At 48.6% G+C, this 18,668-nt stretch overlaps 1 protein-coding gene across 4 annotated transcripts in view; it reads right to left on the minus strand.

The window, feature by feature from the left end:
• Positions 1-929: 929 nt before the first annotated feature.
• COTL1 (coactosin like F-actin binding protein 1) overlaps positions 930-18,668 on the minus strand; it is a 64,162-nt gene continuing 46,423 nt past the window's right edge. For all 4 annotated transcript variants that reach the window (XM_069549657.1, XM_069549658.1, XM_069549656.1 and 1 more), the window contains one exon: positions 930-2,197. In XM_069549657.1, the coding sequence (XP_069405758.1) occupies positions 2,087-2,197 (111 nt within the window). In that variant the 3' untranslated portion in view covers positions 930-2,086. The remainder of the gene's footprint in view (positions 2,198-18,668) is intronic.

An 18,668-nucleotide genomic window follows, 5' to 3' on the forward strand; every position in this document is an offset into this window, starting at 1 on the left:
AGAGCTGTCAAGACTGAGTGGCAGGCCTGACGGGATGACGACCGGGCCCTGCCACACATCCTCATAATCCTCACTGCTCCTTAAGGATTTCACGGATGAGGAAGCTGAGGCTCAGAGAGGTTAACCAACCTGCCCAATGTCGCCCAGCCGTAAGCAGAGGAGCCTGGCTGAGGACCGGCCCCGGGCCGCCTCAGCCTTTGCCCACATCTTGCAGGATTCCTTCCTGGTCTCCCCCACCCTCCCCGCCCCACTCACAGCTCCTCCGAAGCCGGCTGTGCATCTGAAACTCCTCTGGCCTGATTCTGCACTCCCAGCAGGGCTGGCGTGCTGGAAATCTCGTTTTGAAGCTCAATCTCAGAAAGCATGTCATAGCCCAGCTGAAAGGGGACGCCTTCTCACAGCTTTCCCTGAATGCACAGAGTGGAGGGGTCTGACCACACAAGACATGTCCCAATCCCACCGTCTCATCACTATTTCGGGGCTGGGCCTCCCCCGTTTCCAGTCCTGAGCCACAGCACCAGAGCCACCTGGAGACTCAGGTTCGAATCCCAGCTCTCCCACCTGCCAGCTGGGAGGCCACAGGTGAATCACTGAGTCTCTCTGACCCTCGATTTCCATAAAATGGGGATGCAAACAGCACTTTTTTTTTTTTTTGGCCACACCATATATGGCATGTGGGGTCTTAGCTCCCCAACCAGGACTCAAACCCATGGCCCCTGCACTACGAGCTCAAGAGTCCTAACCACTGGACTGCCAGGGAAATCCCAAACAGCACCAGTTTCTTACGGTTATTGCTAAAATTGAACAAGCTGTGGAATATGAATACAACCAGCCCCCAAGAGCTCTGTGAAGACCAATTAAAATCTGAAACGACAACCGCCTTCATCTTTCCAGGAAAGAGAGAAGCTTTATAACACCAATCAGACAGCTTTGTTTTTTGAAAAACAAAAAAACTGTTTATTTCTGTAAACCGTTTTGAGTGCAGATGCTCTTGACGACCCCAACGCAGCACAGACTTCCCCCAAAGAAATGAGCAAGGAAAAGAGAAAAAGAACGCTACCAAACGTGCTCATGAACAACCAAGCCAATCGCATCTTTCTTTGACAAAAAAGGAAATCCTTGGGCTGCTCTGATGCCACCGAGGATTAAACCCACAGACTCTGGTCCCGCGAGGGCGGGGCTCCCGCTGCACACGCTCTGTCCCCTGCTGTGCTTGCTGACTGGCTGGACCTCAGTTCCCATCCCACACCCCGGACCTCTCTCCCTAACGTCCTCATCACTTGGGGAGCCCAGGAGGTGACCCCTGAAAGACTCCTCTTGTTGAATCTGGACTTAGACCTTTGCCCCTACTCTACGGCGTTGTGAGATTTCGATCAAGAGGGTGGGAACGGGCCACTTCAGACCGACGGCAAAGCCAGGCAACTTTTAAGGCAAATTTTCTCTCTTCTTGTCTGGTCTGAGTCAGGCCTGCGCTTCTCTCCACCGAGCACCGTCTCAGATGGGCATGGAGCTTAGGCAACTTGGAATGGGGGGGATGGGGGGGACTCTGGAGCGACTCTCAGGGGTGTGAGCCTGGCCAGCGGGATGCATGTGTGCTTGTAAAGGCTGCTGTTGAGGGCACGGCTCCTGGCACAGCCGTCACCTCAGCGGGAAGCAGGCAGGCGCCAAGGAAAACCGAGATAGCAGCACGACCCAGGTGCCAGAAGCGACACGAGGTTGGTGGGTGAAGCCGGGCAGGCTGCTTGTGCGTCAGAGAAATATCAGGAAAGGGTCACCACAGGAGGCGCCTCTGATCTGATGATGTGCGTGACCTTAGCATCAAAATGATTTTTCTTTAGAATAAGAAAGAAGGGCAGGGAGAAAGAATAAAAGAGAAAAGAAAGATGTTCAATGAGCTTCGGGGCTAGGACACAGCAGGTGCACAAGGGAAGTGGGGAGGGGAGCTGGATTTTGGACGGGGTGGTGGACGTCGCCTCTCATTGCGTCTCCTCTCCCTGGTGGGCTGGTGGGCTGGTAGCTGAGGCCGCGGTCCCCTCCCCTGGGGAGCAGGCAGATGACTTTGGCAAGGGGCGGGGTGTGTGAGGGGTTACTCCGTCTGGGCGTCGTAATTGGCTCCACCCGCCTTCTTGAGCTCATTCTTGATGAAATCTTCCTCCAGCTCCTTCCGATCGCTGATCACAAACTCTTTGGCGAAATTCTGCAGGAACAAAATAAAACACAGAGTTCCCGTTAAAAGAGAGGGGACGGGATGTGAGTGTTGCTCAGGCAACACACCAGGAAGTCTTGGCAACTCAAATGCTAAGAAATGATCAGAACGAAAATCTAGGGGCAGAACGGTTCTGCAGGAGGAAAAAACAAAACGTGGCCAGAGATCAGGAAATCAGAGACCCCGAGACCACTCAGAAAGGCCAGGGTCAGGTCTGGGTTCAGATTCTGGCTCTGTCATTTTCCAACTGTGCGGCCTTGAGCAAGTTCCTTCAACGCTCCGTGCCTCCGTTTCCTCACCTGAAAACCCATCTTGTTAGGAGAATAACTGAAGAGGAGGTTGGAAAGGCAGGCTGGTTTGCTGGTCAATGTTTAACACCAGGCGGTCTCACAAAAGGGGTTAGGGGTGGATGGTAGCCTTCTACCCATTTCCATGGCTGGCATAAATCTCCCCACATTGGCTGATTACAAACTATCAACAGGAGCTTGTAAGTGGAGCTGGGAAGAGACGCACGACTGGCTGTCATCAGCTGGTACAAGATAGCTTCAGACACTCCTGTGAAGTGGGGCCTCTGGTCCTAGGTCTGAGTGATCAGCCCAGACACTGGATGCAGTGAAGGCTGTACAGGGCTCTCCAGCCACACTCAGTTATTTGAAGGTGGAGGAATTGTGTGCATTAACTCAACAAACACGGTGCCATGAGATGGGGCTGTAGTGATGAGCCAAATGGCTATAGCTGCTGTGGTATACACGTGTCCACCATAAAACCCCACAGACCCAGCACACACGAGGCTCTCGCAAATGTGTGTGGCTTGAATGAGTGAAGCAGGTGATCTAAGCCATGAAGAGTCAAGAGGTATTTGAATACATGCATTATAAAACTGCTGTAAGGAAAATGTCAGGATGGTGACAGGTAAGAATATGGAGAAGTTACCAATATATGAATAACAAGTCTGAAGGTCAGAACATCGTCCACATTAAAAAAAAAGAGTCTGTGAGGAAATAATGTAAACAATGACCACTGTATACAAAGGGCCTAAGTGACCAGGCAGTGCCACACATTAGCAAACTTAATTCTTAAAACCTTTTAGCATGACTCAGCAATTCTACTCCCAGATAGCTACCCAACAGAAATGAAAGCACATGTCCACACAAACACTTGTAATCACAAACATTCATGGCAACACTATTCATAACAGTCAAAAAGTGGAAACAACTCAAATGCCCATCAACACATGAAAGGGCAAACAAAATAGGGTCTATCCATATGATGGAATATTACTCAGTCATAAAAAGGAGTGAGGTGCTGATTCAGCCTACCACAAGGATGAACCTTAAAACCATTATGCTCAAAAAAAAAGAACAAACCATTACGCTCAGTGAGAGAAGCCAGACATGAAAGACCACATATTGTATGATTCCGTTAATCCAGAGAGACAAAAGGAGCTAGAGATTGGAACAGAAAAAGATGGAAATGCTCGAAAATTGAATTGCAATAATAGTTGCACAACCCTGTAAATTTACTAAAAATAATTGAACTGCAGACTTAGGGTGAGTTAATTTTGTGGTGTGTAAATTATATCATAATAAAGCTGCTTTTTAAAAAATCCTGTAACATATTAATAATCAATATTATTTCCATTGTGAAGATGACAAAACAAAGGCTGGAGATAATGACAGTTGCCCAAAGTCACATGGCTAGCAGGTACAGCTGACTCTAAAGCTGGCCTTCTTCTTTTTATTTTTGTTATTATTATTTTTACTTTTGGCTGCACTGGGTCCTCGTTGCTGTGCACGGGCTTCTCACGGCGGTGGCTTCTCTTGTTGCAGAGCACAGGATCTAGGCACACGGGCTCAGCAGCTGGGGCGCATGGACTCAGTTGCTCCAGAGCACGTGGAACCTTCCTGGACCAGGGAGCAAACCCATGTCCCCCACATTGGCGGACGGATTCCTATCCCCTGCACCATGATGGACGTCCTAAAGCTGGCCTTCTTAAAAGCGTCACCATCTCCTTTAGGAGTGATGAACATATTTTGGAATTGGATACAGGTAGTGTCTGTACAACACTGTGAAGGTACCAAATGCCGCTGAATTATGTATTTTTTAATGGTGGTTAATTTTATGTTATGGGAGTTTCACCTCAATTTTTAAAAGAGGGAGAAAGAAACAAAAAAGAATGACTAAACCAGAAGCGATCTCAAGGTCAAGTTTCACAAAACATGCCAAGCCACCAAGAACACGAACAGGAAGGAGGAAAGGGGAGGCTAATATTTATCAGGCAACTAATAGGTGCCAGGTGCAGCCTCACACATTTTCTCGCTTATCCTCCTTCAGTATATTAGCTTTTTTGTTGTTTTTAAAGATAAGTTCCACGGGCTGGACTTGGAGAGATTGTGTAATCAGCCCAGATGACTCAACATCCTTTTCTACTCCCAGTCTGCCATACTGTGCTGCTAAGGGTCTGTGTAAGTCATCAGCATAGAGTGAACACAGCGAACGGCAGAGCCGGAAAAGGGAACCCAGAAATAAGGTGTTTCTCAACCTGAGCCCCAGCAGCAGGGGGAGGGGTGAAGAGCAAACCAGGAGGAGGAAGCCCCACAGCTCAAGATGCTATAGAAGGAAGTTCCAAAGTTCCTCTGCCCGTGATAGCTATATATGGCTATCTAGAGAAACAAGAACACTTGCGCTTGTGTCTGTTAGCCATTAGACAATGTAGGTTAAGAAGAGGTTTGATAAGGTCTAAGAAATCCACAGTCAAAGTGCACACAGCACAGTCCCCCTTAAAACCACAAGTATATGGGAAATCGAATCATAGCTAAAGAAGCAAACCACGGTAGCAGAACCCAGTGAAATACAGCATAACAATAAGCGTAAATGAACAAAATTACGTTTAAAAAAAAATCTATGTCTCAAACTGCAAAAATAAAACTCAAACCCTATACATTTGAGAATTCGAGACATGCTTAAAACCAAAAATTTTTGACACGTTTGCAAAAACTGATTCTTTCAAACGAAAGTACAGAGACAAGCAGCCTCATGGATCCCTACTATTGGAATCAGCCCCCTCCCTCCGGAGGGCAGACAGGAAGTGGCCGGCCACATAGAGGTGGTCCTGGCGGGCCTGGAGGGGCTCCCCCACCACAGGATGTTGGGGTGGAGTTTGTGGAGGGCAGAGGCTTCAAAAAGGTGAGATCGCCTCAGGGTGTGGACTCCGCAGAAAGTCCCCCAAAGGTCTGAGTCAACCTAAGCCAACCCCAAATGACTGTACACTTCTCCACCTCCGTTCCTTCCAGGGTCCTCACAGAGCGGGCATTCAACATGGCAAGGGAGGCGCCACCACCTCTGGGGAGTGGGCTTAAATGTCAGCTTTCAAAACCCGGCAGAAACAGCAAAAATGATTCTGCGGACAGCCAGACCTCAATGTAGGAGCAAAGGCCACGACCTGAGGGGCCTGCAAGGACTCGCCCACACTGAAAACCACAAAGAACACATCTACAGAAAGCAGGCCCCCCCCCCACCATGCACACACCCTGGACTCTCAGCCACAGTCCCTGGCACCCTCCAGGTACCACCAACACCTCCCGGAGAAGAGGCAGGCCACACGAAGGCTGCAAGCTGCAGGGCGCAAGTCCTTGCAGAAAGGAGACCAGAGCGGCCCAGAGCAACGCTAACACATAGGGAATCGTAAATTTGCTAGAAGCCACACCAGAACAAGTAATTTTGTTCTCCATACTGAATCTCAAAAAGCCAGTGCACTCAGCACACAGCAGTGTGACAAGCCAGGCTTCACATGCTCTGCGGCCACACATGGCCAGTGGCAGTCCGGATCCAGAGAGAACAGGAAAGAGCCTGAAGGAATAACGTGCTCAGGGACTTCCCTGGTAGTCCAGTGGCTAAGACTACACGCTCCCAATACGGGGGACCTGGGTTCATTCCCTGGTCAGGAAGCTAGATCCCATATGCCACAACTAAGAGTTCGAGTGTTGTGACTTAAGATCTCGTGAGCTGCTCCCAGAGCAGATGAATGAATGAAAAATAAAATATGTATGGCTGAGTCCCTTTGCCCTGCACCTGAAACTATCACAACATTGTTAATCGGTTATCTTTCAATATAAAATAAAAGGTTAAAAAATAAATAAAAGAATAATGTGCTCAGTCAAGCAGACACATTAATCATAAAATATTAGAGCTGATCTGGCTCAGGGGGAGGAGAGCCTTCTGGGGCAGGAGTGGGTGGGTGCTGGATCCATGTCTGGATCTGGGCGGTAGTTTCACGGGTATGTACAAAAATTGCAAATTTTAGAATTCATAAATTCATCAAACTGTACACCTAAGATATATGTGTTTTCCTTTACGTGTACCTTGGTTAACCAAAGAAAGTCAGGGTGAGGGGGCATTGAGCTGAAAGAGCCTGTGACACCCTGACATTCACTCCCTCGTTTGATAGATAATAAGGAAGAGACCCTGGAGAAGGCAATGGCACCCCACTCCAGTGCTCTTGCCTGGGAAATCCCAGAGGAGCCTGGTAGGCTGCAGTCCATGGGGTCGCTAAGAGTCAGACACGACTGAGCAACTTCACTTTCACTTTTCACTTTCATGCATTGGAGAAGGAAATAGCAACCCACTCCAGTGTTTTTGCCTGGAGAATCCCAGGGACGGGGGAGCCTGGTGGGCTGCGGTCTATGGGGTCGCACAGAGGCGGGCACGACTGAAGCGACTTAGCAGCAGCAGCAAGGAAAAGATCCAGAGAGGGGGAGTGATTTGTCCCAGGGAACACAGCAGCATCACACTAGGGCCCCGGGGACAGGTCCTCTTGCCCCGACATACTACCGGGTGGGCTGTGCGCCCCTCCCATGCCAGCAGCCATCACATCCTTCAGGCTGCCGGAGCCACATGCCAAGGACTTCAAAGCAACATGGGCTGGCCTGGGGGCACTGTCACCTAGAGTTCTAGAAAGATCTTTGTCATGTCTGGGAACTCAGTGTCCCTGGCTGACAGCCTGCAGACAGGGTCTCTCCCTTTTCTGCCAGGGCAGGACTTCTCAAAGGAAGACGCTTCATCCAGCTAACCAGGACTCCTAGATGGCTTGGAGACACACACTGAGCAAATTCAGGACACATTCTGTCCCCGGGATGTTTCTCAAGAGCATTTAAGCTCATACTTCAAAGACAGAGGATGGACATTGGTCTGCTTCCAAGGAGGGCAACTCTAGAGAAGGACAAGGATTAGGAAGTGGTGCTCTATACACAGTCAAGAATCTATTTGCAAGGCTGGTCTAAAAAGGGCATATTATAGTTTCCCATCCTTGGTTTTAAATCATCTCACTCTTATTACTTTTAAAATACTATTTATTTGGCTGTGCTGGGTCTTAGTTGCAGCAGCCGGGATCTTTGGATCTTCTTTGCGGCACGTGGGTTCTTTAGCTGCGGCATGCAAGCTCTTAGTTGTATGTGGGATCTAGTTCCCCGACCAGGGATTGAGCCCAGCCCCCCTGCATGGGGAGGGTGGAATCTTAGCCACTGGACTGCCGGAGAAGTCCCAAAATCATCTTGGTTTTAAATGGCCCCCAACTGCCTGGGTTTAAGCCCCCGCTTTGGTCCTAAATGTACTGGGAGTGGCCTGGGCCACGTACTGAGACGGCTGCCCTGTGCATTTCCAGCAGCCTGACCCTCCCCAGAAACTTACCCACCTGACCCTCAGTTTCCTCTCTCAGGTGGGGACAGTAAGAGGACCTATATCCTGTAAGGATCTGATGAGTGTGCCTAGCGCAGAGCAAGTGCTCAAGAAGGATTAGGTAATATTTCACAAGATCATGGATTTTCTTCATTCTCAAGATTGTTAGGGCAGTCTGTGAGCTCTAAAGAAGTTTTCTGAAATGCTCAGAGCAAATGTATGGTGCTGCTGCTGCTGCTGCTAAGTCGCTTCAGTCGTGCCCGCCTCTGTGTGACCCCATAGACGGCAGCCCACCAGGCTCCCCAATCCCTGGGATTCTCCAGGCAAGAACACTGGAGTGGGTTGCCATTTCCTTCTCCAATGCATGAAAGTGAAAAGTGAAAGTGAAGTCGCTCAGTTGTGTCCGACTCTTAGCGACCCCATGGACTGCAGCCCACTAGGCTCCTCTGTCCATGAAATTTCCCAGGCCAGAGTACTGGAGTGGGGTGCCATTGCCTTCTCAGGAGCAAATGTATAGGGTGAGGCTAAGTTCCCTTTCCCTCACCCACACTAACTTCTCTATCCTCACTGTTTACTTTTTAATGAAGGGAAGTCTGGGGAATTTCTCAGAATAACCAAGATAGAGACACAGGCTCTCTTCACCCTTGCAGAAGGAAGACAGCAAATCCAGCTGCTCACTCAAAAGCTGGGGACAGAATTAGCCATGGGAAGACAGAGAGGAGGTCTGTGGGGGCAGAAGTGTGTCTGGTCTTCTACCCAGAACATAAGGACCATGATGAGTTGCTACCCTACACAGAGAACACAGATGCCGGGAAAGTCTGGGGAGAAAAAGTGAGTTCAGTCTGTGATGCCAGCAATGCCCATTTCTACAAGGTGGCGCCAGGGAGGAGAGGTGACCTTCATCATATCCTAAGATAACGAGAGTTAATACAAATCACTCTTCCAATTAACACCTGCCTACTGAACATCTACTATATGCCAGACACTCTCTGAGGCCCTGGGCAGTCAAAATCTGATACTAACAGGTCCCTCTGACAGTCTCAGAGCAGAGAAAAGGAACCAGGAGGGCTCTAAAAGGCCCTGCAGGAAGCATTCAATGGCTCTAGGCCCTGGTCTCCATCTCCATGAAAGAAGCGGTCTGGATGGTGGGTCTGCTGTCTCTTTCCCCACCAGCCATCCTCGGATTTGCACCTGAGCCTCCAGAGCCCATGGGACAAAGTTCCACCTTGGACACCAGAATCCAAGGAGCAGTGAGAGAAACCAGCACAGAAATGTCAACTCTGGGATTTGAGCATGACTTTCAGAAAGAAGGTTGTGTGCTGGCTTCAGGCCCATCCCAAACTCTTGCAAAAATGGGGGGGATGGAACCTCCCCTGCCACCTGTGTGAGGTGGGGCAGTGTGTGTAGGCAGTGAGATGGGGCAAAGGGTGGATGGGACACATGCTGGCCACAATAATGTATCTTTTCCCCAAGTGGGCGAAGATTAATTATAAACCAAAGACCCTGGCATGCTGAAGAAAAGCAATTGGTCCCCAGCAGCCCGCATCTTGCTAAGAGAAAAGGCACCCTTCCAAGGAACATGGGCCAGATGAAAATGCACAGCTTCAAACCTGCCAACTCCTCCTGGGCCCCCTACATCTTCCCTCCTACAACTATTCTACAGAGTCTCAGAGACCAAGGTTTTAAAAGTCCTTCTAGTGGGGTATATTTACTAAAAGAGAAAAGGTTCCTGTAACTGGCATGAGTCATCATAGACAAGGGAAAAACAAGTTGGTTGAAAGGGTATGGTCCAGTGATTGACAGAATTTGGGAATGAAGGCACCTGCATCATTGTCACAGGTCAGGAATGAAACGACCCTATTTCAGGAGGGGACAAAGGACGAGAGAGGAGCATGCGGTGGCATTCCGAGTGGGCTCAAGGTCCAACACTGACCGTGGATATTTACAAGAGCCCCGACTCCACTTTGCCTGATTTCTGACAGGGCTCCATCTCGATCAAGGATGGTAAGAATGTGGGAACTGGGGGCTTCCCTGGTGGTTCAGTGCAGGGGACATGAGTTCAATCCCCGGGGCAACTAAACCCAAGCACTGCAATGGAAGGTCTGCATGACACAACAAGACCCCAAGTGCAAGTAAGAGCTAACACAGCCAGCTAAATAAATACATATACATAAAAAGAAGGGAGGAACAAGCTCCGCTCTCTCCTCTGGTACCCACGGCAGACATCACAAATCAGTCATGGCACTTTTCCCACTGAGTCCAGACTTAACCTCAGAATCCTTCTTAATCCACACCTCCAAATAGCCTCTGCTATCAATCAACTGACAAGAAATATTAACCCAGTGTAGGACTTCAATTTCTGCCTGGTTGAAGCTGTGGCTAACATGTCTTTCTTCTTTTAACTTGGAGTATAACTGCTTGAGAAAACCATAGTTCAAAATGACCACTGTACCCCAATGCTCATTGCAGCACCATTTACACAATAGCCAGGACATGGGAACAACATAAATGCCCATTAACAGATGCATGCATAAAGAAGCTGTGGAGCATACATGCAACGGAATATTGCTCAACCATAAAAAGCGGTTAGTATTTCTTGCTCCTCAGCAATACTCACTTTTGGGAATTCTTCCCAAAGGAAAAAATTCAACAGAATCTTTAAAAAATGACAACGTGTATACTCACAGATGTTCACTGTCAGTAAATACCAGACTGCTTCTACTTTTCAACAAAAGTTGAGTGAATAAGTAAATAGCACCTACACTGAACAGTTCCTACACGGCAGGCACTTAGGATACACAGTATTTAATTTTTACAATTCTATGAGTTAGATATTATCATCCCCAATTTTCAGAGGAAGCTGAAGCTCAGGGAAGTGACACAGCTGGCACAAGGCCACACACATATGGGGTGGGGCTGAGGCCCAAACCCACGTCTAATTCCACACCAAGGTCTTCATCAGGAGGATGAAAACCACACACACACACGCACACAATCCCACGTCCACTGAACAGAATAGTATTCAGCCATTAAAATTACAAAAACCGAAAGCATCTATGAAATGTTACGTGAAAGGACACACCCTGCACCTCTGCAATGCTTTGTAATAACACATATCACCCACCCAGGGCTCCAGGGGAATTAGCAGACTTAGCTGTGTGACTAACCATCACTTGAAGTGAAGCAAAGTGAAGTCGCTCAGTCATGTCCAACTCTTTGCGACCCCCTGGACTGTAGCCTACCACACTCCTCCATCCATGGGATTTTCCAGGCAAGAGTCCTGGAGTGGGTTGCCATTTCCTTCTCCAGGGGATCTTCCCGACCCAGGGATCAAACCCGGGTCTCCCGCATTGCAGACAGAGGCTTTACCGTCTGAGCCACCAGGGAAGTCCTTCATTTTGTCCTAACCATTTTTTTCACCGCCTGGGGATAAACCATCATAGGGGAAAGAACAGAGAGCCTGGAGCCTGTTCTAGGAGGGACTCTCAAAAGGCAGGGTGCCGGGGATAAGCTACGACAAGAGAAGGGCAGAGGTAGGGGTGGTCCCGCAAGGCAAGAGACTGAGGGAGCAAAGGTCTGAAAGGCTCAGCGGCCGAGGGCACAGGCAGCCGTCTCAACAGCAGCACTGGGTGTGCGGGGCACACTTGGGGACCTGTCTGGACTCAGCGCTTGGGCTCCTTCAGTAGAGACCTGCACGGCTCTAGTCTGATGTCCCCAGTCCATAGAAACCGTCTGCTGCGAGTGTCAGGAACCACTGTGTGGACACCAGGAGGCCGACCACTGCAGGGGTGGGGAGTGGCGGCAGGCAGGCACCATGCCAAGGCCGGCTGGCCCAGGGCTGGGACCCATCTAGGGTTTTAGTGATGGGCACCCAGCCCATCACTAAACCCGTTGAGAGCTGGCAGAGCTCTCAACTTGTGAAAGCGACTTGCATTTACATGCCAGGCTCAGGGTGTGGGCATCTTCCTCTTTCTCCCATGAGCTTTTAACCTCTTGGTAGCAAGAGCATAGTACCACATTCCCCACTGCCCTCCCCAGGACTAAAATGGCCTCTGAGCCCCATCATCTGGCTTCTGTCTTGACACTCATCCTTGGCTCGAGGCAGCACCCCTCCAAGCCTCAGTTTCCTCATCTGTACGTTGGACACATAACGGCACCTGCCCCTCCACACAGGATCCCGGCACGACCATTCACAGGCAGCTTGGGACTTTAGTGTGTGTGTGTGTGTCTATCTGTGTGTTTTTTATATATATATATACGGTTGTGCCAGATCTTGGTTGTGGCATATAGGATCTAGTTTCCCAACCAAGGATCAAACCCACGCCCCTTGCATTGGCAACATGGAGTCTTAGCCACTGAACCACCCGGCAAGTCCCTATGTTTCCAATACAGGATTCGATCACCGGAAAGCCCCCTTGTCTGAGTCCAGGCCCAGGTGAAACACATGAGCACAAAAAGCCCTTTCTGGTTCTGAGAAGAATAAACGGCCAAACCACAGGCTTGAAGAAGCATAAAGCTCCCCATAAAAACAGCCCTTTCAAAGAGGGATGAGGCATCTAAGCTGGGGCACAGCACTGATGCTCTGCAAGCGGGGGCAGCAACCCCATAAATCTCCCGACACCGAGGTACAGGGGTTCTCCCCGCTGATCCAAACAGCTCTCACCTCTGCTTTGCCCTGAAACAAAAGAGGAGCCTGTGGAAATCCCAAGCCACCCTCAAGCCCCTCCCTGAGTGCAAATGGCTTCCACAGCTTAATTTCAGAGCAGTTGTTGAACATTTACTAGCTTTTGTCCTAGAATAAGAATAAGGCACAGACTAGAGCCTACGTGAACAGATCTATTTCTTCACATTTTACCATGTTTTAGTACTTTTCTAGGCATGAGAAATGCAAATAAAGCAGCCATGGTCCCTGCCCTCGAGATTACTTTCTAGGGCCACTTAATTATAATTCAAGGAATTTGAGCTACAGTACAAACACAGGAGCAATTAATTTTGATTGAGGCTGGTAGGAGAATGGGATAAAAAATCAGGGTTGTGAAGGATGAACAGGAGTTCATCAGTCACTAAAAGGAGAAAACTTTCCCTTTGTTTTTCTTTCATCCTTCCAACAGCTCTGTGAGAATCTACATTCTCTTTAAGTGAGAACAGCTTCTAGAGATAAAGTTACTTGCCCGAGGTCCTAGGGGGAAGGGGCTTCCCTTGTGGCTTAGGTGGTAAAGAATCCGCCTGCAATGCAGGAGACCTGGGTTCAATCCCTGTGTTGGGAAGATCCCCTGGAGAAGGGAAAGGCTACCCACTCCAGTATTCTGGCCTAGAGAATTCCGTGGACTGTTATAGTCCATGGGATCACAAAGAGTCGGACACAAATGAGTGACTTTCACTTTCACTAGGGCGAAAGGTTAGTAAAGCTGGAATATCAACTTGGATCTCACTCCCATTAGGCCCATGATCTCTTCCATTTGACACAGCAGTATTTAAAAAATAAAGAAACACTGTGAAATGATGTTCAGTTTCCAGTTTCAAAAAAAAAAAAAAGTTCTAACATCAAGGAAGATTGAGAACCAGGTCAGTATTTTTAAAAATAAATGTAAGATGTTTGTTTCCTGCAGATTTTCTCAGAGCCTTTCATGTGTCATGCGAGCCTATAAAAGTAGTTTCCAAAAGGTATGTTGGCCTCAGAACATTCTTCCTGGTGCTAGAAGACTTTAGGAGATGTGCAGTGGGCTGAAGTGACAGAGTCAGGGTCCCTGGCCAGTCTGCAAGCACAGGGGACCTTGAGCAAATTCCCCAACTTTCCCCGGTCCTCAGACTCCTCATTTATAAAATGCAGATGATGGCAGAACTGGCCTAGTGAAGAAGAAAAAATTTCAATATGTGGAAAGTCCTTCAAAGTGCCAGGCATAAGGCAAGGGCACAGTAAAACTCTTGTTATTAACATAACTACCACACTTGTACATAAACATGACCCCCCTGGAAGAGAGTTAGGACATCTGGTCCTGGCCCTGTGGGTGGACGGGTCCAGCACGTAAACTGCCCCTGCTCCTGGGGTTCAGAAGCCTTCAGGATACACGTTACACTGATGGCTCCATGCTGTCACTGACAGGCCCGTCCTTCCCACCTCCACTTCCCCTTAGAGGAAATACTCCCTGCTGTTCTCTCCCCAGAGCTGCAAGCTGAGATGTACCTGCGGGTAATTGGTTCCGTGAGCATTCATATGATGTTCAAAAACAAAAAAAGATAAAAGGACCACGTGAGTACAGAGCTTCTGCAAGGCCAGCACAATGCTCCATCGACCGAGTCTGTTTCTAAATTGAGACAGCCTGGCCCGGCGCGGGCTGGTCTCTGGCGGGGCCGCTGCATTGTCCCTCTCACCCCGCAGCGGCGCAGGGACAATGGGCTGGGTGCTGTGTCGCAGGCACCAGCCAGGCATTTCTGTGCAGCAGACGACGGCTGTGACAAGGCAGTCACGCACCCTGTCCACTCAGCACATTTCAGGCCCAAGTCTGGGTGTCATCATCGCCCAGTCTGGCACCCTGCTGCTGCCCCCAGCCTTGCTGGCCTCGTCCTGTTCTCCAGCAGCCTCAGAGGCCAGCCTGGCTCTGAACACAGACTAGGGACCCGCCATTAAACCTCCTGACTTTCGACTCCTTGGGGCTCCAGCCCCGGGCCGGCTGCTTGTTAGCCATGGCTTGATACAAGTCTTATTGCTCAGGGCTACACTTAGGGTTACTCTCCTAGCTGATGAACCCAGGCACAGGCCCCAGGTGAGGTTTGGATTGTTTTGAAGTCAGCACCAGCAACGGTGAGTGAGGCTGGAACCTTCCTGTGTTGCTGACGGATGTGACTTTGGTCCAAGCCATTTGTAAGATAGTTAGGCATGATGGTTCAAAATCAAGAGTCATGTCCCAGGTTAGGGACTCAGCATGTGGACCTGTCAGCCCCCAGGGCAACCAGAAAGCTGTGTATCGCAGTGGTGTCGAACCAGGAAAGCTGGAAGTAATCGCAACTACACTCCCAGGATGCTACCAGACACTGTTCTAATTGCGATTCCTGATAGTCGCTCATTCAATCCCCACAACAACCCCAGGAGGCAGATTCTATACCAGCCCTGCTTCAGACATCAGGCCCAGAGGAGAGCAACTTGCCCGGGGCTGCACACTGAACGGCAGGCCTGAAACCTGAGCTCACTCCATCTGGTTCCAAAGGCTACACCCCCAGACCACTGCACTGCACACCGTCTCTTCTACTGACAAAGTGAAAGGTTCCTTTAAAAGTAATACACTGTGATAAACAAAGCACCCCCTAAACAGATGAGACAATTTCAGAATATATACAAACAGAATAGGACACAGCAGGTCAACTCATCCAATTCTTTTTTTTTTTTAAGAAAAAAAATTTTTTGATGTGGACCATTTTTAAAGTCTTTGTTGAATTTGTTACAAGCTTGTTTCTGTGTTTTGTTTTGGTGTTTTGGCCAGGAGGCATGTGGGATCTTAGCTCTCCAATCAAGGACCGAACCAACACCTTCTGCACTGCAAGGCAAAGTCAACTGCCAGGGAAGTGCCAATCCAACTTATCTTTAAATGAGGAAACTGAGGCCCAGGAAGGGAGAGAGACTTGCCCATGAGCAGGCAGGTGGCATAAAGACCCACGCTTCTTGATTTCAGTGGCTCTACATTCATTTATGGGCTTCCCTGGTGTGCAGTGGTAAAGAATTCACCTGCCAATGCAGGAGATACAGGTTCGATCCCTGTGTCAGGAAGATCCTCTGGAGAAGGAAACGGCAACCTACTCCAATATTCTTGCCTGGAGAATCCCATGGACAGAGGAGCCTGGTGGGCTACAGTTCATGGGGTTGCAAAGAGTCGGACTCGACTTATCAACTGAATAACAACATTCATGTACATTCTCTACAGACAGGGAGGCCTGGAGTGCTGCAGTCCAAGGGGTCTCAAAGAGTCGGACACTACTGAGCGACTGAACTGAACTGAACATTTCATACAAAGCATAAGGATGTGGAATATTTTTATTATTACCAAAAAAAGGCTTAAATTAAATCTTAAATTAAAAATCCATTTACTCTTCACATGAAAATGGTGGTAAAAGGCAGCTGGGGATGTGATCCTGTCCCCAAGACAAGGAATCCAGAAAGGCCATCTGGAGACCCCTTAAAGAACACCTGCTCTGAGTCCCCACTAAGCAGAGGGGAAAACTGACCTGCCAGCATCAGCATGATTTTAATGACTGTTGGAAGATACCATTACACCAGTAAAATCGACCCTCTGTAACATAAATGGCTGTATTTACAACTGTAGTATAAATGTGAGGTCTTGTAACAGCTTCAGGTAATAAACCTTTTTAAATGAAGAGGTGGGAAATGCAAAAGGTAATGGTCAAAATATCACACTGCACCTGCAGTTCAAGATCAAGCAAGCATCCGCTATGCTCTTCATATACCAGCGTCCTTTTCTTTTAACAACTGGAATCAGTTCGGAGCTGTCAGTCATGAGGCTCCACACCTCCCGGCCCCACAGGACATGCATGTGGCCTCAGCTGGGCCAACTAGATCACTTTAAGGGAACGATTGACACTAAGGGAGGAGGACTCTCTCTTCCCCTGGGATCAAGACCCAGAACAGCCACCAGGCCTGGACCATTTCTCCTGCTGCACAGAAGCCACCTGGGGCCACACAAAGAGGAAAGAGAAAAGAGAAAAGAAAAGAAGCTACAGCTTCAGCTCCACATCAAGCCACATCGTAAGCTGGCAATCCCTGCATTTCCTAGTTCAGAGAGCCAAGCAATTCCCATTTTGCTGCAATATGTTAGAGTTTACAAACAAATGAATTATAACCAGTACTCCCGACTGAAGTCTTTCCACCAAAGAATCATATTTCCCCAAACCACTCTCTACCCATTTCACCAAACTGAGAAGAGTTTTAGATGTAACAGGAACTCTGCAGACTGCTACTAGGGACAGAGTTTCCTTTGGGGGTGATTTAAAAGCTCTGGAATTTTTGGACAATGGCAGTGACCGCCCAACACTAAATGTATGTCACACCACTGAACGGCACACTAAAAGGGCTAACATCTTATGTTATTCCATTTTACCACAGTCTTAAAAATGGAAAGAAAACAGGGGTTCTGCAAGATTCAAAGACCACCCTCACTGGACGCGCCCCAGCAAACACCCTCTCCCAGTCTGTGCTGTTCTTCCGGCCACGCCGGGCTGGCTGATGAGAGGGCTAAGCGTGGATGGTGGAGTCCAACGGGAGACCTCTGATCATGGACATGCATTCTTCTGCATTTTCCATTCTGTTGCCACAAAGGAGACCCTTGAAAGCTGGTTAACCATTGAAGCCTCCAACTGTCCAGGAGAAAAACAGCCCGAGGGGTTGAGTAGGTGGCTGCCCAAAGAAAGGGTGCCAGGGCTGGACAGGGTGCCAGCTGCAGTATTTGCTGGTAATGCTGACTAGGCGAGGAAGTGAATGACATTTATGGAACGTTTACCACATCCCAGGCACGGTGCTAGCCCTTTAGGAGGTAATTTGACAGCCTATACCTTTTTTTTTTTAATGTGCAATATATAGGTATTTTTTAATTTTTGGCTCGAATATTTTAAATTTTCATTTTATTTACTTTTGGCCACACCAGCACATGTGGGAACTTAGTTCTCTGGCCAGGAATTGAACCTGTGCCCCTGCATTGGAAGTGAAGAGTCTTAACCACTGGGCCACCAGGAAAGTCCTAGCCTATTCCTTTTTAAAGGGATTCTCACCCCTGTTAACTCTGGAACACTTCCCCTCCTGAAACGTCGTGCTAAAGAAACGATTCAGTGTAGGGCGGCAAGGAGCTGCACATATTAAAATGTTGGTTGGAACGTATTATTTATAACAATAAAAATGGGAAGCAACTCAAGAGGCCAACACCAAGGGGATTTTCAATCCATCACAGTACACTTGTGAAACCGGAGGGTCGGCAGCCAGAAAAACGTTCATTACAAAGACTCTACAGACACATAATTTATGTAATTACGTTATGTTAGGAAAAAGAAGCTGATTAGGTGTGATTCATAGGCTGTGACTGTAGCAATGCAGAGGGGAGTGTGCTCACCCACAGGACTGGGAGGAGAGAAGGAAAAATCGGCCGTAATAATGGAATGATAGGAGTTCTCTCCTATTATTACTTTTTTAACAGAAGTTTTATTTGGGGATAGTTGTGGATTTAGAGGAAAGTTGCAAGAGACAGCACCAAGAGTTCCCACGTGCCCCACGGCCATTTTGACAACTGTGAACGTCTTAAGTTACCATGGTATGTTTATCACAGCCAGGAAGCCAACACTGGAACATGACTACTAACTAAACCCCAGACTTCATTCCGATTTCACCAGTTTTTCTAGGTTTCACCAGTCTGTCCTGGATCTAGTCCAGGACACCACACTGCACTCGGCAGATTTTTTTGTGTGTGCGTTTCTTATTTTTTAGGATGCAATGGCTTTTTGTATATTCTCAGATATGAGCAACCAATACCACAGGTTTTAGAACAGTTTAGAATATTTTCATCCCCTCTAAGGAAGCCCTGTACCAGTTAGCCATCCACCCCCTATCATGGGTTTTGGGAAATCCTTCTGCAAGATGGAGATCCCTTAGGTGGGGAGAAAACCCTCTCCCCTCCACCCCCTTGCCCCAGTCTATCCTTCTGGAATTTGGATTTTTTCCATGATTTTTTGACTTGCTCCTTCAGGCCGTGCTGGGTCTTCACTGCTGCGGGGGCTCTTCTCTAGCTGCGGGGAG

The sequence above is a fragment of the Ovis canadensis genome, chromosome 14 (genome assembly GCF_042477335.2).
Source record: "Ovis canadensis isolate MfBH-ARS-UI-01 breed Bighorn chromosome 14, ARS-UI_OviCan_v2, whole genome shotgun sequence".
NCBI classification, from domain to species: Eukaryota; Metazoa; Chordata; class Mammalia; order Artiodactyla; family Bovidae; genus Ovis; species Ovis canadensis.